Here is a 21,261-nt window from a genome sequence, read left to right on the forward strand (position 1 = left end):
CAGGGGCCCAGCCTTGTGCCGAGGGGTGACTGCTGCGTGCTCGCGTGTGGCAGCGGTGGGAGCGAGTGCTTGGGCAGCTCCATGTTGAGCCCGAGAGCCTTGCTCCCGTGAACCACCCAGCGTCGGTGGGACATGGGCTCATCTCCATGGCGTGGTGCCTAGATCCCGTGTGCCACGGGCTGACACGGTGTATTCGCTGGCTGCCTACTTGACGGGCACGACTATGGCAGCACAGACACGAGTCACCGGGCCAGCGGTGCAGGAGGGCAGGCTGCTCTGCTACCCGCGTCCCAGCAGCTGTCCCCTGGGGCTGAGCCCGTGTCACCCGCTCCCCGCCACGGGTACCCTGCCGCCCCGTCCCCGCTGCAGCCGAGCGCATCGCCGTCGGCAGCCGGCCCAGCTCCCCGCGCCGGCCAGGCCGGGAGGAGGAGGAGCGGGAGGAGGCGCGGAGCCCTCCGCCCCCTGCGGCGGAGCGGGCGAGGCGTTAGGACCCGGCGGCGGCGGCTGGGCGGTGCGGGGCCGGGGCTGGGGCCGGAGCGGTGCGGGGCGGGGGAGCCGCGCCACCGCCGCCTCCTCCTCTCCTCTCCTTCTTCCCGCAGCCGCCCCTACCCGTCGAGGCAGCGCTCCCAGGCTCCCCCGGGGCGCTCGGCATGAGGAGGATCAGGGCCAATGCTATCGCCATCCTGACCGTCGCCTGGATCTTGGGCACTTTCTACTACTTATGGCAGGACAACAAGCCCCGCTCGGCAGCTGCCGGCAGGTCCGCCGGAGGCGGTAGCGGCGGCGCCCGGAGCGGGCAGAGGGCGGCCGGCAGGCTGGAGCTGCGCCGGGAGGAGAGGACCATCCCCCTCATCGTGAGTGAGCGGCGGCCGCCGGCATCCCGTCCTGCCGCGGCGGGGAGGATGCTCGGGGAGGGAGCCGCGGCGTTACGGCGGGCGCGGGGTGCGCCGGCGGAGGGTTGCGCTTTGCCTTCGGGCTGCTTTCTGTTTATTTTAGCATTCGTGCTTGTCACCATGGCAGCCGGTACAATCGGGGAGCACGGTGGGCACTCTCGGGGGAATTGAGTAATGCCGCGGGTAAAGTGTTTGCGAGTTGTCTCCGCCGCTCTCAGCCCGGGCTCTGCTGCTCCGGCTGAGAGCGGCTGCCCTTGGCAGGGGAAAAAGGCGGGTGAAACAGCTGGAAGGTCGTTGGTTCGCGCTCAGGAGGCGCACATACACAGATATGTACACATGCACTCATGTATGTGATCGCAGTGCTTTCCCGTCAGTACCAGTTGGGAGCCATGACCTCTCACAAGCCCTTCCTCCAGCCAGCTGGGCTCTGAGCATCGGGCCGGGGGATGCGAGTGGCACTTGCAGTGGGGGCTGTACAGCTGGTACCAACCTCTGCCTCGGCCCCCTGCGCTTGGCTGCCAGATGGGGGACCTGGGCGCCACTCGCGACTTTTGTCTCTTTTAAGCCAGAGACAGCAGTGTGTGAGTCGGGCTAAGGCTAGGGTTTGGGCAGGGAGATGGAGGGAACCCTCAGGGCTCCTTCCTAACCCAAGGGATAATAGCAGTGCCCTGATGTGCTACTTCAGTTTTATTGAAAGCCCCACACTGTCCTCCCTGGGTATCTGTGGGCTCTGTAGGAGGATAAAATTGAGTCCCTGACATAAGGATGATGAGGACCTTTCTGCTCTGTCCGTGGGGGTGATTTGTCCTCCCTTCAGCCTGTATAATAGCATCAGTAAAGCTCTCCCAACTCTAGGCAATAGCTTAATAAAAAATAAATCAGCCCTTGGAGCAGGAAGTGGCCCAGCAATACCATTCCCAGGAGCGATCCAGCTGAAGCAGTTCGGGAACTGCACTGTGTGTCACTCTGGCTGTGAATCCATTTGTCAGCTGGTTACGCACACATGGAAGTGAATAAAAGCAGCAGCCTGGTCAGAGTCGGAGCAGGGGCCAGAGGCCAGGGCTGACTCCTTCCCTCCTTGGCTGGTACTGGGATTTTTTGGCCTGTGTCTCACTTTTCTTCACCTGTGAAGTGGGGATGGGAGGTGTTTGGGAAGCCTTGTGAATGTTTGGAAAGTGCTGTCAGAGCAGCCCCAGCCCTCAGGCATCAGGGTGGAAACCCTTCAGCTGAGCCCCTTGGCCGTTGCTTGCAGCTGCTGAAATTCAAAAGTCAAAGCTGAGGCTGTTGGGCAGAACTCTTATGTCATTTGCTGCGTGCTATTGGGCTGCAGGCAGTTGAGGCTGCTCTGCTCTGCAACCCTCTGTGGACCAGGACTGTGGAAATGAGTATGGTGAGGCCAGGAGCTCTGTGCAAATGCTGTTATTGCTGTAGCCATTTGGGTGCACTGGGAAACGCTCTCAGGCTGGCCAGGCTGAGTTGAACAAACGGAGGATTTGGAGCACTCCTGCTTTTTTGATTCCACCTTAGTGGCAGAGGAAGCTGCCCCGGAGCCTCTGATTTCTTGTGTGAGCTTGAACATGCTGCTCTGGCAGTTTTATTTCTCTGTTCCCCCGCTTATCCCTTCTGGTTTTTTATAGCATTTACTTTACTCCCTCTCAGAGGGCTTGTGAGGTTACATGAATCCATATCGTCTGCCAAGCACCTTAAAATCCTCATGAGGAGGATGCTGTGGCAGTGCCGCATGTTGTTATATTGCCGCTGTTTGGGGGGAGGCAGTATGTGCTCATGGCTAACCACAAAGCCTCTTCTTACAAGATATAGTGCCGTGCAACAGCCACTCCAAATCTGGTCCTGCTCTCAAAACGGTGTAAAGCATCTCAGCTCTGCTCCATGCCTGAAATCCCGTAGCAAGGGAAAATAAACACCTTTTATGTCTCCTGTCCTATAACTGGGGTCTCAGGATGTGCCAGCCCTCCCAGCAGGGCTCTCAGTAGCAGCTGAGATGAAGGAGGACCCTCTCCTGATGCACCTGGCAGTGGGGCATGGTGGAAATACGACATCCTGACCTGCCATGATCTATTCACATAGAGAAGGGAAACAAGGAAGGGTTTGTGGTGTTTGGGCTATCCCTCATGCATGCAGGTTTCCCGAGGGTTTGGTGGGCTGTCGTAAGAGTCAGGGTGGTAAAATGCACTATGTACTCCTGTAACTGTGCAGTGCCATGGCTTTGGAGAGCCTAACAAGCTTAGCAGTGACGTGCACAACGAGCTGTCCTGTCCATGGTCTTTGCCCGCACTGCTGGGCCAGAAGCAGGGAAGTGACTGTGGATGGCACAGGGCGGCAAGGTTGGTGTAGGTCTGGGAACAGCACTGTCCCCCAGGGGGTGGCATCTAGCAGGGTCTGAGCAGTTTGTCTCGTGGGCTGAGCTGCGTGTGTGAGCCTGAGGGTTGGTGAGGCTGGGGCAGTAGCTGTGTGGACAGTCCTCAGCATGCACCCAGCTTCATCCCTGGCTGCACAGCATGTGGGCTGTGGCACAGCCCACCACCCTCTCCCAGCCCGGGGGGAACATGTGCCAGTTCTATTGCCCCGCTGGAGAAATAACAGATCTAGAGAAGCAGCTGTCCTTTGGCAGTGCAGGGCCCTCAGCCCTGAGTTCATTCCCCCTTGAAGTTAGATTATTTGACTTAATGTATCATGGCAGTCATGTATAAGGGGAGGCGTGCCTGTGCTTCTCCTTCCCTATCCTTGGCTTTCTGCAGAGCTACTGAGACAAGCTGCCCATTCTGATCCAGCTTCTGGTTTTCCTCTGCTCTGCATGAGTGATGGTATTGGAGTTCAGGTTTGGGCTGATCTGCAAGTAAGGGTGACTCATGTGACTTACGGGTCTCTGGAAAAATATTTTTTCAGTTTTCTAAAATTGGCTGCTTTTCTGTCTGGGAAAAAGAAAAAAATCTTTCTTTTGGATGAGCGAGTCCAAGAGTTCTGCTCTTGCATTTATGGTATGACATTTCAAATCCTGGGCAAGTGAAAGTGTACTGCACGGGTTTAAAAACTGAAGTGCTTTCTGGGCTTGTGTTTATCTTCTTTATTGTCTCTTAATGTGAAGACTACAAGTCACCTCAGGTAAACACTATAGTCAATTGCAAGTCTCAGCTTGAAACTTTTTTATTTGTTGACCTCATATTTTTTAGCACAACTTTGAACTTAAAATCTGGATGTCTGATTCCTGGAGTCAGCCAGGGAAATCTTTGAATATTTAAGCTGGGGCATGGAGCTGTCAGAGATCAGTGTCCCAGAAACAGCTTGTGCATTAATAGTGATCCTACAGATATCTGCTTTATATATAGAAATCTTGACATGTGGCCTCTCTGCAATAGGCTCTTCACAAACAGGCTGTACAGGTGCTTGAAATGAAAATTCAGAAATTGGTGAATGGCAGGGTTCACTTGGTGGCACACCGAGCCCCTGCTTGCTTCCACTTGCCACAGAGCGTAGAAACAGAAGTGAGTACCACACTCGTAGAAATAAATTTTTTCTCTGGAGCACAGCACAGTTTCATATCAATTAGAAGGAGCCCTGGGACCTCAGATGGTTGGTCTGTGTGTTTTTGGAAGATGGACTTCTTCCCTGGACTCTCTTCTGTCCCTCCCAGGCAAAAGGTTGTCTCCTGTCTCCAGGAAATTTCCAAAGGCCAGAAGCTGTGCCGTGTGTCTTTGGAAGGGTTTTGGCATCATTCCTGCACTATGTACAGGTGGTAATTGTTCACCATGTGCTGCTTGTCTTTTTTAGTATGGCACTGATGAGCAGGGCCCAGGGCTCTGTTCTTCCTTGTCTAAAGATTGCAGCATGGGAAGCTAGCCCAGTGTACTTGTGTCCCACTGAAGAGAGCAAGGCCGTTGCTGCAGTGTGGGCAGAGCTTGTTTTAGTGAGAGGGATGGTTGGTAGGCAGCTTTGAAAGGAAAATTTTTCTGTTGGCTGACTGTGAGCTGAGGGTGGGAGTATTTGCTCCTATTCCCTAGTTAAAAGCGGGATGTGAGGCTGCCCACAGGGCTCTCCAGCTTGCTGGCTTCTCTGGGATGGCAGGAAAGCAGCAACATGCCTGGAAGTTGGAGACAGAAGAGTATCATTATTTAAATGCTCTGAATTGTGTTAGGCTGATGCCTGATTGCTCTTTGGAGCAGGTATGATGCCTCTTACCTTTGTCAGTTGCTCTTTGGAGCAGGTATGTTGTCCCTCGTCTTTGTTCTGCCAGCTTTTGTGACCTGTGTAGTTGATCTGTGACCCTGCTGGAGCCAGTCTGGCAGTGGAGAGGCCCTGTATTGTAATGCTGGCTCAGGTTGCCTGGGCTCAGCCCTCCTGGCTGCTCCCTACCTCTGTGCTCAGCCGTGTAAAATGAGCACTGGGGAGATGAGATCAAGGCATCCTTTTTCCTTGTAGCAAAGGGTTTATAAATGCCCTGCAAACATCACTGAACTGAGTGTCACCTGCTTGTGGTGAGACAGCAAGCAGGAGACTCCACTGGGATGCTTTGCTCAGAACAGGTGGTGTGTGTAGGCAAAGAACAAGTTGGCGAGGAAAGATGTCAATTGTTTAAATCCCACATCTTGTTTAGCCAGAAAATAGGCGGTGGCTGGGCTTTACCTGCTTCTCTGAGTTACTGAGCTGGCACATTTAACCATGCATGTACTTGCCACCAAGTAAGACCACCATGATGCATGCTCTTCAGACCTTGAAATACCAAGTTAACAGCACTCTCTGCTGTTTTTGTTTTGTGTTGCCTTTGGCTTCTGGGTATCTGAATCCCACAGAGCAGGTGCTGGCTGATGTTCACTGTGCATTCATGAATGATTTCACTCTCATCCCCTCATCACTTTTCCTCTGTGTGCTGCTCTCAGAGGATGCTGTTTTCCTCACAACTGGGATAAGCTGCAACTTTCATGGTTTGCTAAATGATACCATTTTTCAGGGACCTGTGTCCCATGAGGCTCCTGCATGTGTGTCTGCCTGGAGGCAGGTCTTGTAGCCTAGGCCATGTAACTCTGGAAACTGAGGTGGATCCTAAACAAGTGAAAAAAACCCAACAAACACAGCAAGAGGGGGAACAGCACTAATTCCTTGCACTGGCATATTGTCAGGCTCAATTTCATGACCTGCTGTGCCTTGGAGAGAAAAGGCCTAATTTTTAATGAGATGCCACAGCTCATTTCAGTAGCTTCCTTACCACTTTACTCATAGCAGGTTGCTCCCTCTTGAGAGTCCTGCATTTTGGGGCAAGGCTCGGGCACATGACTCTGTAGGTTTCTTTCTGCTCTTATGCTGAGTGTCTGTATTTGGGTTTGCACACATGTAGACAGAGCACAGGAGGCTCTGTGGTCTCCCCAGGGCTGGGATGCTGCCTGCAAGCCAGACCACCTTGGCTGCAGCAGCAGGAGCTCGAGGCCAGGAAGGTATGGTGAGCAAGCCAGTGAAATTGCCATGTTCAACAGCTCACAATGCTCTGGTCTTAAAACAATTTCCTTTCAAGTTAAAGGAAAAGTGGATGAGACTCCACCTCTCCATCCTACCAACCTGCAAAGCAGCTCCACTCCCTGTGGCTCTGCAGATATCTGGGGTGTTGGAAATGAGATGGAAAAGAAGCTAGAGGTTGCAGTGCCAATGCTTTTGCAGGTGAAGGTGTCCCTGCCAATTGCTGGGTTTGTCTGTGCTGTTCAGCCTGGCCCATTTCAGTGCCAAAACCCAGCACCTGCCTGGCTCTTCCCAGCACCTATATGGCCTCTGCTCTTCCCAGTTTGTATCAGGGTGGGGGACACAGCCCTTAATGCTTGGAGCTTTGTGACAGCCATTCCTGCTGTGGCCAGACCCTTGCAGCACTGATATATTTGGATCTCTGTGGCATCTCTCTTATGGCACATGAGGACTGTGCCAGCTCCCTGGGAAAGGATGACTTAGTAACTTTTCTGTAAGGGTATTACTGCAGGAGGAAGATTCAGTGACAGCTTGATGGTTTAATATTTTATTTACAGTGCTTATGTTTTAAAAATGTGGGAATGACTGCTGTTTGCCTAAATACCAGAAAATGATTTTATATTTAATTTGTCCCAGTGGCCCTTGTGGTGCATTAAAAATAAAAGAAAAATAAAAGAAATGGTTCACAATAGTAATAAAATCCAGCTGGCAACACTGGCCTTAATTGTTAATCAAAGTATGCTGTAGCTGCAGCAAGGTAGCTGGGGAGTGTGGTGGTCTGGGCAGCCTAGGACAGTGTGTGGAAGTGAGGGGAGTGCCAGTGCAGTGCTCCTGAAGATGATTTATTTTATTAGAGCCTTTTCATTAAATCAGTGGGTGAAGCAGTTGCAAGTTTTAGTGAGCTGAAGCATTCTTTAGTATGCAGCTGCTTTCTCAGTTAGATCTGTCTTTGCATATACAAAACTGTCTTAAGATTTAGAAGCTATAAATTTAGCAGTGTTGCTGGAAACAGAAAGCTTTGGTAGACATCTCAGGTTGCTTCTTGCCATGGTGAAACTTGGTCCAGACACTTCATCCCAAGGCAGTGTCACTTAAAAGGCAAGGGGAGAAGATGTTGTTTTGTTTCAGTGGCACTGAACTGGGACTGCCCATTTTGGAGCACTGAAAACTGACTTAATTATTCCTGTTAGAAAAATGTGGAGAGCACAAAGGCAATGAAGCAAACAGAGGCAAATGTGTTGGGGATGGAGCATGTGGGGCCAGAGTGCGGGGCCTCTGGCTCACTTGTGCATTGTCTCCCTTCTGCAGGGGGAGCCCCAGGGCAGGGCCTGGCAAGGTGGGATCACTTGCTTTTCCTTTTCTCCCCACAGAATGCCAGCTAGTTGTTTCTGTTTTACATCACTTCAGTGACAGTCCCAGGACATTGGCTTCTCTTTCCTGTTTTTGTTTGCCGCTCTCATGTGCCTCTCCAGCCCTATCTGCCAGCTCCTGCAGTAGGCTTATAGGTGCTTTGGGGCTGTCCTGTCAGCTGTCACTGCTGTTCTGTCTGTCTGGTGCCTAGTGCAGACACTGTGATCCACAACACATCCCATACTATTGTATTAAGGTAAAGATTGAACCACAATGAGACTCATGGACTGGGAGTTGGGCTGGCTTATTGACTGAGCTGAACTCATCCTCCTTACAGGCTCTTCACGTGCCTCAGTTTTCCCAAAGTCTAAAATGAAGATTTTATCATTTCACAGGGCTTTTGGGCAGTTTAGCTGGCAAGTTCTGTTGAGCGCTGGAGATGAGAGTGATAACCTTAGCAAAACAGTTGGTCGAGCTCTCCCTCTGTATACTTCTGAACCAGGAATGGGATTAGTAGTACTGTAGCACATCAGGGCTGATCTGCTGCAAGAGGAAGTTGTTAAAGGCACCGTGTGGGCTGCTCTGTGCACTGAAAACCAGGATTTGTTAGAAAAGGCTGTGTCTTACCTGCTGCTGTCTTTTGCCGTGTCTTTACAAGCAGATATTCTTGCAGCTAATAAAAGTGATAAAGGACTGGAGGTGGACTGTCCGCTTCAGATATCCATGCCCCAGCTGTGCTTGGGGCTGTGGAGACAGTGAGATATATTGCAGTACATCTAAAACAAAATCAAGAACAAACTTAAAAAAAAATACAGTAGTCTCTTGGGCACCATCTCTGCAGAGAAATTACCCATGTTGTGATGTGCCTTGAGCATATGGGTAATTTCTTGATGTTGGTAGAGACTGGGTTTTTGATAAGCAGCTGCGTGCTCCCTTTGGAGCTACTTTCTTTCAGCTCCTTCAGGGACATCATTCCTGCAGAGACCTGCCTCAGCTCCCTCTGCAGTGCTGCTGCAGGTCTTGCAGCACTGTTGGTGTCCCTGTGCCGTCCCCAGGATGTGAATGAAGCCGTCACATGGGGCTGCCCCTGGGCAGGGAAGCTGTTTTGGCTGGTCAGATGATGCTTGGTTGGTCATCCTGCCATGATGGAGCTGTGGGGTTGACTTTGCAGTTCAGGCTTCAAGGCTGCCATGGCTGGACTGGGGTAGTGCTCTAACTTCTGACTGTTACAGCATGGTCACTGATGATACTCGGCTAAAGCTGCAGAAAGTTATCTGCTTTAACCTCGTGTTTTCAATTCTCCCACTTAAAATTTTTTTTTGTCTTGTAACCTGTAATGTGATCCTTTTGAGGAGGCTTTTTTTAACAGTAGCAGAGAGAGAAAGCACCTGTGCTCAAATCTGCATCAGACATTTTGTGGGCCTGTGAGGAAAAAAAAGACTATTTTTCTTGCCTTTATTGTTTTGGATAACGGCCCTGAAACAGCTAGGGCTTGGCTGGAAAAGTGCTTCTAACTGATGAAAGTGTCTTCAGAGGTTCTCTGAAAAAACCTTTCTGCAGCACAAAATTGGAAAAATGATGCTTTCCATCTACTTGCATGCTGAGTGCCCTGAACAAAGTATTTGGTGCCAGAGAGTGTCATGCCCAGAAACGCCATGCTGTAACTTTGTGCCTTTTAGTACCAAGTATGCAGTAAAAAGGATAATATAATATCCTTATAATATATAAGGAAGAGCGTATAAGAGCTGCAAAAAGCAGTGCAGCTCCTTGGGTAAGGTCAGCTAGTCTCTGAGTACAGGAATCTGAACACAGTGGCAGTGCAAATGGGAGCCATCACATCCACACAATGAAGTTGAAACAATTGCATGCTTCCTATGTAGTTTCTGGTAGTCTGTGAAATGGTAAAAATTAATAGTAAAGTATTTGAGTTAAAAACTGTGAATGTTGCAAGCACTCATTGCAAAGTCCTGGTGCATGTGGTCATGCTGTATTTCCCAGGCGCTGTAATATGCATGTAATTTTTGGTGGGGTTTTTTTCTTTTTTTTATACCTTTCAGTGAGATTTTTTCAGATGTGGCTGTGTGGCAGGAATTACCAGCTACCAGGCTGCTGATGGAGTAGGCTGTACGTGTCTCCCAACCTTTTGAAATGTCTCAGTTTGGCTGAACTACCTGTTTTATGCCTAAAGATAGGGAACAGCTTCTCACAGTGACCTCTGAGGGTGTTGGCAGGAGCACTGACAAACAGATAGGGGCATAACCCTGTCTCTGGCCTAGGGATGCTGAGTTGCCACATCCCTGCTGGTGCTACACTTGCAGAGCTGGCTGCTCTGTCAGGGGCAGGCTGGGGTGAGCACAGTTATGTTTCGCTCATTGCTTGGGTGCAGGGTGGTGTTTATACTGAGCTTGGGTTGGCAGCAGAAGGATGGATGTTCTGCAGTGAGGTAACTCTTCCAAAAATTCTGTTGGAGCAAATCTTGAATGAACTTGGCTTCTGTTTGTGTCCTGCCTGTGTTTGGGTAGTCTGAGTCTGGTTGTGCTGTGCCTTGGAATGCCAGACTGCTGTGCCATGCCTGCTAGCTGAGTGGCCCTGTGGGACATTTTGGGGCATTTCCAGTCTGTGCTGGGAAAACTGGATCACACTGTCTGGGCAGCCCCAAAAATTTTTTGGGAAGGGCTGGGAAATCAGTGTTCCTTCAGGACTAGCTGTGAATCTGTCAGACCAGGCAATGATGAGATGCAGTCAGCTGAGGTCTGGCTTTGGAGAGGCTGCCCAAGTACCTTTCAAAAGCTGCCTTTGGCAGTGTGGAAAAGGATTTTAAGTGAGCAGTTGGACTGCTTGGTCAGGTCAGGTCCTTGAACAGACATGTCTCGTGCTACATGTTAGGCGAGCTATGAGGAGGTGGTTAACAGTGAAGGCAAACACTGTCCTTACAGCACAGGATGCAGATTGAGTCACATTGGGTAATAGGAAAAATCTGCTGATCTGCCTGCATTACTCTTCTTACAGCAGTATTCAAAATTATTAATTGTAAATTACTTACTCATTAGTTTTCTTGGGCCCAAAGCCTCACTTTCGGAAAGGATGTGCTGGAATTGAAAGGAAACATAGTGGGGTGATACAAATCATTGTGTGTGGCAGGGCTAATGTAATGAAATACAGGTTATGGCTACATTCTTCTCCCTGCTGCTGTTGAGCTGTTAATTGTGCAGTACTGCCCTGTGTGGTTGGTACCTTTGCTATCACTTGTATATGTGACTCAAAAGGGCTACCTGAGTGCTTCTGCCTCCCCCTTGGGTTTGGATACATCAGTCATGGATGGCAATGCCGTGGCAGTAGTGTTCTCTTGCCCACTGCCAGCATCCTTGGGGCAGTGGGTCTCACCAGCTCTCACTTGCACTGAGGAATTGGAGGGGACAGTGTTCTGTGAGGACCTTATGAGAGACATTTGATGTGTGCAAAGCTGAGCCCTTTAAATCTTGGTGCCCTAGTTAATGGGGATTTAGTCCTTCCAACCTGTCACAGTCCATCTCATTTTTCACCCTCTTTCCTTTTAGTTAGAGGATTAAAATTGTCGCATTGAGCTTAAAGGGGATTGGAATGCTCTGTATTTTTCGTCTGCTTTTGCCCAGTATCTCCTAAGAGACATCATAAAGAATGGTCAAGAATGAATAAACAGGTATTAACACCACTGCAAGTGCTCCCTACCCTGCATTATTGCAGGGTCTGCACAGGATGCTGCATGACCTCCTGAGCTGTGGCAGCTGCTTGACACACCAGCATTAGTCTGTGTCCACAGATTGCCTGGGGGCAGCAGCAGGGACTTGTAGCACTCCTTTGGGCAGGACCAGCAGCTGCAGGAGGGGAGAGTGGTGATGGGAACTGGATGTGTGAAGGGATTCCCTTCTTACTCTTCTGTGCCTCCCGTGCCACAGGAGCTTTTAGGGCTCCCCAGCTCACCAGTGCACAAAAGGAACTTGCTTCTGCCAGTGGGCTGCATGTTCAGAAAACCTAGTACATGGTTCTGCACAGTTTCTTCAGCAGAATCCAAAATCTAAACTTTAAATGAAATATCTTGACTTGTTTTTCGGGGGGGACAGGAGAGGAGGGTGTAGCTGGATGGTGCTGTTCACCATGCAAGAATACTTAGAAGTGTTAGAAAGCAGAAACACAGGGTGACCATTTGGATTCCTTAGTTCATACTACAGTGAAACTGAGAAATTAGGAAATAATGCCATACATGGTATTTATTAAATATCCAGGAAATTGCGTAACTAAGTCTTGTGACTGATTCATAAAGACTAAGTAAACAATACATCATCAATTTTCCTTTCCAACTTTCTGTTAGTGCTTTTATGATTCTGCTGGAAATACACCTCCCACTGCTATAAAGCCCTGCATGGAGCTTTAAGTGTGGTCTTCACCGTTCTCTGTGGCAAGGACAGCCATGAAGCACATTGCCAGAAGGTTATTTTGAATCATTAGAGGCAAGTTATATCTTTCTGGTCTTGAGTAGGTGGGTTGAATTTGAATGGAAAGTATTTCCACAGAGGTCAGAATTTGCTTTAAGTTTTCTGTTCAATATTTTTCTTTCCAAAGTAAATTCCCATATCACTGTCCCATATCTGACAGGGGTAAATTTACATGTATTTTGATCAGTGGCTGTCAGCTGGGAGCCATTTGAGAGTCAAATGGTGCATAGTCTGGGGTGGGCTCAGCAGCTGTGCGACGCAGAGATCAGATTTGCGCTGGGTCACGATGCGGGTGACTCCAGCCTTACCTGGGACTGCTTGGCAGGAGCTGGGTGAGGCTTGGCAGTGTGCTGAAGGTTCAGGTGCAAAAGGAGAGACATGGAGAGAAGCTGTTCTCTGTGAAAGCTCCTTTCCCCTGCCCCTGCTGTAACTCTGCGTGCCAGGGAAGTGCATAGCTCACTGTTGGTGGTGTGTTTCTGTAGCAGGTTCTTCCTGCATGTGAGGGACTTGTTTGGGGGCCCTTGGTGGAAGGGAGAGTGAGATAGGGAGACTAGCTGAATAATAAACCATTGGGGGCTGCCACAAATCTGCTTGGAGTTAACAGTTGCCTTGCCATCCTTTTTCAAGCAGTTTGCATGTAAGAGTTTTGTGAGATCTCGAATTTGTCTTGCTCCTATCCAAGACCTCACACAAGGCCTGTGCTGCTGGGTGCTTCCTGCTTATCTGCTGATCTCCTTGGGTATCCAGACTGCGGGCTCTTTTGCGCAAATGTGAACAGAAAAGACAGCTTCTCTCCTGGAGTTTATAACCTCTGTAGATGAGTGAGATAAAGAGTAGGGGATAGAATGCATTCTTTCCCTCATTTCCCTGATACAGAGCTGAGATTAACCCTTGAGCTCTGCTGAAAGGAAACAAAGCATTTTTCAGAACTGCTAATCTCTGATTATTAACTCTGATGAAAATACCAGTGAAGCCAAGATAGCTTGGCTATTAATTGTGTACCAACACATGTTCAATGAATTTGCTACTGGATTCCAGTTACTATCCCATAGACAATTAAAACTCTGTCCTGTGGTAGCTCCTATTGTAGCTGGCCATACCTTATTATATTTTGCATTGGTAATGTGTTTGGACCACCTCCCCACCCCTTGTAATTTCTATCACCAGTGAAGGGTTGGCACCTAAAACCACTTTGGCACATATTGTATGTGACCTGAGTGGGCTGGGACGCCATAGGGGGAACAAATTTGGCTTATGGCTGGAGGGGAGGTCTTGGGAAATCTGTTTCCCCCAATTACCTCAGTTACTTCAAATGCCAGCTCCGGTTTTGATGTGCATTTCTTTCTGTGTGTTCATTTTGGGGGAAGAAGCAGCATTTGAGAATAAGCTGCTGGGATGGGAGACAGGTTAGGAAAAGCTTCTAAGTGATGTGTAAATGTTAATTATTAAACCTGTTACCATGTAGCAACATGACTTACCACGAAAAACTGCCTTGCCAGGCTATACTGAACTAAATCTCAGGGTGTTTGCTGAACTCTGGAAGCTGGACTTCAGTTTCTCCCACCTCAACCCAAATACTGAAACAGTCAGTTGTCAAATACTGAGTGTTTCAGTATTTGAAACACTCCTTAACTGACTGCGGTAGTGACCAGCAGGGCTCCTTGGGGCTGATGCTGCTTCTTCATTCTCAATTCTGCTTTTGAAGACTTAAATTCTTAACTTAATCAGGGTAAAGTGATGTTCCCCACGTTACGTGTTTTCAATGCCAAATGACATCCTTAACCATTGTGCTTAAACCAGTATTCTGTGTAATTTGCTCTTCTGAGTGGAAAATACACTGTAGCACTTTTAATCATTCTCTCTGCAGAAAAAAAAAGAGTGTTTTCATCAGGGAATATGTTCCTGGCTTTTGTAGCATGTACTCTTTCATTGTCTTGCTACCCAATTCTTTGCACAGATAGGTAAAACTAGGAGTGCTTGATGCTGAAATGCTTATATGTCTGGCCAGTGGCATGTGGCACAAGTTGTCACGGGCAGTACCATCTGACTGGGCATATGGCCTTTTTCCCACAAGTTATTAATAGTCAAATGCGAGTACAGCAGCATTGTATACTTTTGTAGGAGCAGAATTTTACAAGGGTGAATGTAGCTGGTTGTACTCATTTTCCCTCAAATAGGAGTCTGAACGTAGGGCACCTGCTGCTGCCACTGCACGCCCAACTTTGTGTTGAGAAGGGGTACTTGGCTACTCCAGACTCCAGCAGTCTGGACAACATCAGCTGGATGATGACAAGTTACAAATGGGATGGCCAGGCCTTCACCACCGTTGTTCTGGCAAGTGATATTGGGTAATATTGCCAATAATTCTGTAATACAAGCAGGGAAAACTTGGCAGTCTAAGTGTGGGGCCCTGGGGATACAGCCTGTACCTGGGCTGGATAACCCACTCTGTGAAGCATGCTGGAGAGCACCTCTCCTGGTTGGAGGGGTGAGGGGTAATGTTTCTAGGTCAGCAGCAATATGCCACCTCAAAAAAGCTCCTAACAGGTGCAAGCAACTCAACATCCTTAGGTAAGTCTGTCCTGTTTGACACAGACTTGCTACTGCTTTTTGAATATCTCCATATAGTGCTGTTGGAGTAGTGACAGTGGGACAGAATTGGTTCTTCAGAATGACACTGCACTCTAAGCAGAAATGGGCTCTTTGGACTTACTCGAGGGGAAAAGATGGCCAAAATAAACCAAAAGCCCTGATGATCTCAAACAAATACCTTTGCTCCTGAAAAGAGTGAAAAATCCTCACCGGTTTGGTAGTGCCATTCAGGCTCCCTGTAGGCTGTGCTTCCAGGAGAACTACGTGCTATTCTCCTCCCAGTTCAGTACCTCCAGTGTTACCAAAGCATGTGTGAAAAACAAATGCATGGGAATGTCTTCGATGTTAGAGGGCAGCTCAGCTATCTGTTCTCATCACAGACACCAAGTCTGGCAAGGAAGAAGGTATTTATACTGTGGTTTAGTAAGTGTTGACCTGAAAGGACTTGTCACTCTGCATTTCTCAAAAGCATGTTTAAAAAAATGTCTCTTGGCTTTAATTAAATTGATTTGGTACATTTCTGAGAGTGTGATGGTGTGATGGCAATATTCTCCTTGATTTGCTGAATAAGCTTATCTGAATTGGGAGAGCTTCCTTGGTGCTTCCTTGGGATGAGAAAGGTGTATGAAGAAATGTGGGATGCAAGTACTTTTTTGTTTTTAGTGTGTTCTCCTAGTATAGAGAAAGTGTGGAAGTATTAAAATATATGTAAATCAATTTTAATACATTTAAAATATTTGAATGTTCACTGAAATGTAGGCTCTTCATATTGCCTTAAAATAAGTGCAGCCTCCCTGCAGATGCTGACTGCCTCCTGTAGAAATGGCTCCGTGGCTCCTGGAGCTTCTGGCTTGCTTTGGGAGGTACAGAAACCATCTGATAGCTCTTCCTTTCCTCTGTTCCATTAAAAAGGTTGACAATATGAAATGCAGGAAGCACAATGCTGTGGTTTTAGTCTATATTGAGGCAGGTTAGAACCAGTCTGGAACCAGCAGGAAAGATTACCTAAGCATGCTGGGGTTACAGTGTAGAATTCAATGTGGCTGGGCTAGAGCTGGCTGCTCTTTAAATATGTGTGGTTTGGGAGGAGAGGATTGCTGTTAGAAAGGCCTGTCTGCTCCTTCAGAGGTAATTTAACAGCCTGTCTTCCATTCAAGCAAGGGAAATGCTATCAATGGATTTTTTCCTATTGTATTAAATGACCTGTCTGTATGTCATGGCCTAATTGTGTTACCCCAGAGAGCAGTGAATAGAGGATGATTTTCCTTGAAAGTTTTCTTTGCTGCACTGGAAAGGGACTGCTCCCATCTGATTCAGCTGCCAGGCAGCCAGATCTCTCTGTGCTGGTCAATAAACAGAAACTGCTGTTTTGTGCACCAGAAGCTGGGGTGCTGGCTGCTATAGTTATGACTTAATTACTAGTGTCAGATTAGTTAGGACTTGGATATTGCATCAAGCCAAGGACCTATCTACTAGAGATGTACAGTTTGAAAGTGAATCCATATATCTATGTTAAACAGATTTGTAGTGGCATCTGTTCTGCCCAATGGTTTTTACAGGGAAAACAGTCCGCAGACAATAACATTGAAACACTTCAATAGGTACTTTTGTTAATAAACATTTTTCGCATTGACAGGTCATGTCCACTTGACTCTTCAGAAATGTGGTGAGTGCTTAAGCATTTTCTTTTACACATCAAGAGTCTGAAGAAGGCTCAGAAAGGTTAAAGTCTTGATTTACACTGATTGCTCAGGCTCCATTGACTTTCTTTTTGAATGTCTTTCCCTCTGGGCATTTAACTGACATCCCTTTCCTTAGAGCTTCAGTGCATGTTTAAATAGTCATGGCTCTTCTGCAGGGAAGGCAGGGGTAATAAGGAAAATGGAAGTGAATACACCCTGCTGATGCACAGTGCCAGCATCCTTTGCCCCCCAAGGATGATGCCTGTCCTCATTGGGTATGTTTAGGGTGCAGCATTGAGAGTGCTCAGGTCTCTGTTTGCAAGTGGGACATCTTGCAGTGCTGTCAGGTGAAGGCCTTTGTAATGAGTGGCTCAAATGAGGCAGGCAGTAACGAGTTCTCCAGGAATGCTTCATTGGCTCTTGCCTGGCAGAAGGAAGAGTGTCACTGTGATTTGTTGCTCACCTAGCTATGCAACTGAATTTTATCCTTGAACTGGGTTCCTGGTTTAGACAAAATCCCTCGTGTGAAACACATGCCATTTGCGCAGGGTTCTTAATTAGAAGAATTCATCATAAACATGGGCATCTTTCTCTTGTTATTATGGCAGGGGATAGAGATTAATCACATCCTCAGAAATTCCTCAGAAATGTGTCTGTTTACTGTTTCTATGAAACTGGCAATCCTTGATATCCGCAGAAAGATGAGGTTCCATATGATATTGCTGTGCTACCACTATAATGCTTTTAATTAGTTAATAAACTAGTGACTTTTGAGTTCAGATAGCTCCACAAGCCCTTGCTATCTGTTGATCATCAGATACTTAAAACTTGCATATTCAAAAATATCTGGATCTGCAGGGATAAAGGGGGAAAATCATGGCATATTTAAATTTTTAGCAGCAGCCCTCTCCTAAAACATCTATGTTCTCTTCTCCCATACTGCCACTAGAAAGGAAGGGATAGACTGCAAGAAAATAATTTGCAATGATAATTTCGAAGTGAATAGCTTGGTTTGGGGCACTTCTTGCACCCTGCTTTCTCTCTCTGCCCTCAGGTGGCCAAGGCATGCCATTTTGACAGCATTCAAAGAAGAGAAAGTCCATTGTCTGTGCAAAGCTTGAGAATTAGAGGTTAAAAATGGCTTATTAGGTTCTTCTATGTGAAACCTAGCTTCCAGCATCAGGGATTAATTGCTTACCTTCAGCTTTTGAAGGGTCTTTGTCTTTCTCAGAGAATAAAGCAAGAACATCTGGCTGGCTGCAAAGCACATAAGCATTATCTGAAATGCTTGCCAGGGGGATGCAGCAGGGCCCTCCTCCTAACCTATGAACTATTGGACTACTGCAGAGTTGATTTTGGTGGGTATTTTAGCCAATAACCCCCATTTATCTCCTTGGGAAAATTTTCTTTTAGCTGGTTTGTCTCCTTTCTTCCTCTCCAGATGGATATCATGGTATTAACAGATGGCTAAGGAGAAATGTTTGCTTCCCTGACTAAAAAGGAAGTGAACGTATGGAAGCTGTCTCAGACATGAATTTTGAGCCCTCTTTTAACTTGGCAAAGACTTTGCTCTCAGCCCTGAGTCTTGAGGGGCAGCAACACCAGTGTGGCAGGCAGGGAAGCCCACACAGGCGGCTTACAGGAAGAATGGAGTAAGGGTGTTTTGAGGAGGCCAGTGTTGTAGCAGGTGGGCACACTGGTACTGTACTGGGCCAAATCCCACTCCAGCTCTCACAGTGTGTCAAAGTTGGGATTTTCAGCTGCTTCTGTCCTTTAAGCATAAAAGCTAGGTGATCAGTGGTATTACTGGAGAGGAGATGAATATTTGGCTATGTGTTTAATGAAGACCTGCTCTTCAGTGACTGCTTTGCACTGCTGGAAGCAGTTAATTACATAAAACACTGCGGGGTTTAGACTAGCAAGATCTTTTGGGTGAAGGACTTGGGTAGATCTGGAAGTAGATGTTTGATGAAGCTGTTTTATGCTTTGTAGTTTTCCCTTTGAGCTGAGATGGAAAGGGAGTGTTAATCACTTCTCAAGGGTGCTACAAGATAGGACATGCTGTCTTGTGAACATCTTTGATTGTGTCCTCCAAAAGATCTTGCTGGGACCATGCAAATGGCAGAAGGAGTAGACAGCTGTGGTGGCTTGCTGAAAGAAGCGAGAATATTTGATTTGAGAGTCTGCAGGTAATTATTACTGCTTCTCTTGCTCTGAGAAGGCACTAATCTTATATTTTGCTCTGCAGGTTATGATGAGCAACTATGCCATTCTGTCAGATTTTGCCAGCTGCCAGTAGGGACACTGCTTGAGAAGTCAGGAAACTAGTCTTACCAAGGCATCCCTCTGTCTGCAAATAACGCCTGTATTTCCTTGTCCGTGGGTGCTGCCTACCCTTTGGGTTGTGGCAGAGGCTGAGCCAGTACAGTCCCATACTTGCAGGAGAAGTGGGCTCTGCTATGTCATGATAGGTCTAGAGACAGAGGTAGTCTTCTAGTAACTGGCCTGAGAAGACACTGAGGGATGTTAGTTGTATTTGGAACAAGTGTAGGGGGAAACAGGAGAAGCAAAAGCCAAGTTATCTCCACCAGATGCTGGCTGTGGTTCCTGAGGAAAACTTTTTTGTTCTGTTGCCATGATGTTTATACTCGAGGTTAAAGTACTTGGGTGGAGGTGAAGACACCATTCAGGTAATGTTTTGCTTCAGATGGATTGACTGCAAAGAGAATTCCTGTTGTTAGCCTGGTATTAACCAGGGGCTGTGAGAGGGATGATGGCTGTTACTTGCCTGGTGACATGAAAGTGTGCAGTGAAGGGTAACAGAAAGTCACTATTAACCAAAATAAGATGAGGGAGTTTCTTTCCCTTTTGGATAGAAACTTACTGGTTCACACAGGTTAACAGTGCTCTGAGAAGAGACTGAAGGGGTGAATGTGTGTAGGAAAACAGAGGGTGGGGATGGGTGTTCTATGTATGCTTTTTCTGCTTGCTGCTTCCCTACAAAATTTATCAGTCATTTGGAAATTGGTTCTGGCAATATTGCACTATATGTTATAAGAGGAGGAGTCTGTTAGAGGCATGTCTGATGGATGAGGGAGTAATTATAGGATCTTTCATCTGTTAAGATATTACCAGGTTAGAGATGGTTGTTTGCTGGGGTGGTTGCTGCACCCCCAGCTCCAGCTGAGCACTGAGTGGAAGATGGGGTGGAAAGGTGCCAGTTGGACTAGCAGCTCTCAGTTCAGCTCCAAGGGCTGCTGGAGCAGTCTTGCTGGAAATACCCTTGCAGTTTGAGACTGGTCTAAATAGCTCCATAACTCAGAGAGTGAATATTAATCTGTAGGTAGAAAAGTTTCACAGCCTCTGACTCAGTGCATTTAAGTGACATGGGATGGGAAGAGCTTGCAGGGGGCCTGGCAGGATGGATGAAGAGAGGTAATTTGGAGGGGAAGTATGTTGCAGCTGGCAAGATAGGACCAACTTTTTTCCTTGTGCTTTTCCTCCTGTCCGTAAACTGCAGAGAACACAGCAATTTAACATCCCTGTAGACCTTCCTCTCTTTCAGATGAGGGGAAGAAGGCACAATATTTTTTTAGGAAGCCGAAGATATGGCTACATTCAGTTTCGAATTGAGTTGTCTGGGAAATGTGTACATGTTATTTGTGTGGGTATATACTGAAAACCTTGAGGTTCTTGTTGCAGAGACTTTTTTCAGTACAGAGGGTTTTTATCATCTTTGTACTTACTTTCCTATTTTGTTTAAAGTAGTAATTCAGATCTCGTGTTTCTCCTACACCTCTGAGCAGTACAAACAAAATACTGGCAAGCCATTTGGACACCTGAGCAAAAGCACTGGAGATCAGAACACCTCCCTGCATTTGCCAAAGGAATTGACATACCTACCTAAAAAGAGGCCAAGCCTGATCAATTTGGCTGATGCACTTCCATCCCCACCAAGCAGAGGTTCATCTTGAATACCTTTCGTTTAAAAGCCCCAGAGCCATCCTGCAGAAATGGCTGATGGAGCAGGCAGTTTTGGGACCCATCTGCCTTCCTTCCTCTGAAGCTTCTTTTATCTGGGGCACCCGTAAGCTGGATTTGAGGCATCCAAGAGCTGGGGACAAGCCAGGTTACCCTCCTGTGTGAGGGTGGGCTTGCTCAAGATGGGATCACTCATGTGTGCATCCTTTGATAAAATCCCCAGTGACTTGCAGCAGGTAGACCTCTCTTTAGCTGGAGGTGATCTCTGAGCCTTGCAGCAGAGGCCCCACCAGCAAAACTAGTGAAGCACTTTCAACTCCATTGATTAAAACCACAATCAGTGAGCATTTACTTGTGATTGCTGTGTGAAGTTGCAGTACCTCAGCCTGTGAGATTTTAATAGAATTTTTTAGTGTTCCCAAGTTAATCAGCTTCCTTGAGATAGGTATCTCTTTTCTCTTGACACTTATCAGCATGTTTTAGATGTGGCACAGTAGGATTTGAACTGTTGACACTGCTTAATGCAGAGATATACATTGCTATTGCATTGCCTTCACCACAGCGCACAGTCTGTGTCAAGTGTCTCTCTCAAAGGCAGCCATTTCTGAAGCAGTCTTCCTCATGTTATAATTTTGCCTTCAGTGAGGAAAATCACTTACTTTTCTGCAATGAGAAACATGATTTCTTCCCTAATCTGTGACTAAAGATCAGTGAACTTTTGAAAGATACTTTTCTACTATCCTCTAATGAAATTATTAATTTTCTTGTTCTGCATGACTGACAGACATCTATCAATTCCAGGCCTTTTGTATTGCAGTACAAACC

General features: G+C 47.4%; 1 protein-coding gene across 2 annotated transcripts in view; it reads left to right on the plus strand.

The window, feature by feature from the left end:
• The first annotated feature begins 518 nt into the window (after positions 1–518).
• The window catches only part of GALNT16 (polypeptide N-acetylgalactosaminyltransferase 16), a 72,623-nt gene continuing 51,880 nt past the window's right edge, over positions 519–21,261 (plus strand). For both annotated transcript variants that reach the window (XM_085062158.1, XM_085062159.1), the window contains exon 1: positions 519–854. In XM_085062158.1, the coding sequence (XP_084918284.1) occupies positions 651–854 (204 nt within the window). In that variant the 5' untranslated portion in view covers positions 519–650. The remainder of the gene's footprint in view (positions 855–21,261) is intronic.

Source organism: Lichenostomus cassidix, chromosome 5 (genome assembly GCF_008360975.1).
Source record: "Lichenostomus cassidix isolate B80296 chromosome 5, HeHo_3.0, whole genome shotgun sequence".
Lineage (NCBI taxonomy): Eukaryota > Metazoa > Chordata > Aves > Passeriformes > Meliphagidae > Lichenostomus > Lichenostomus cassidix.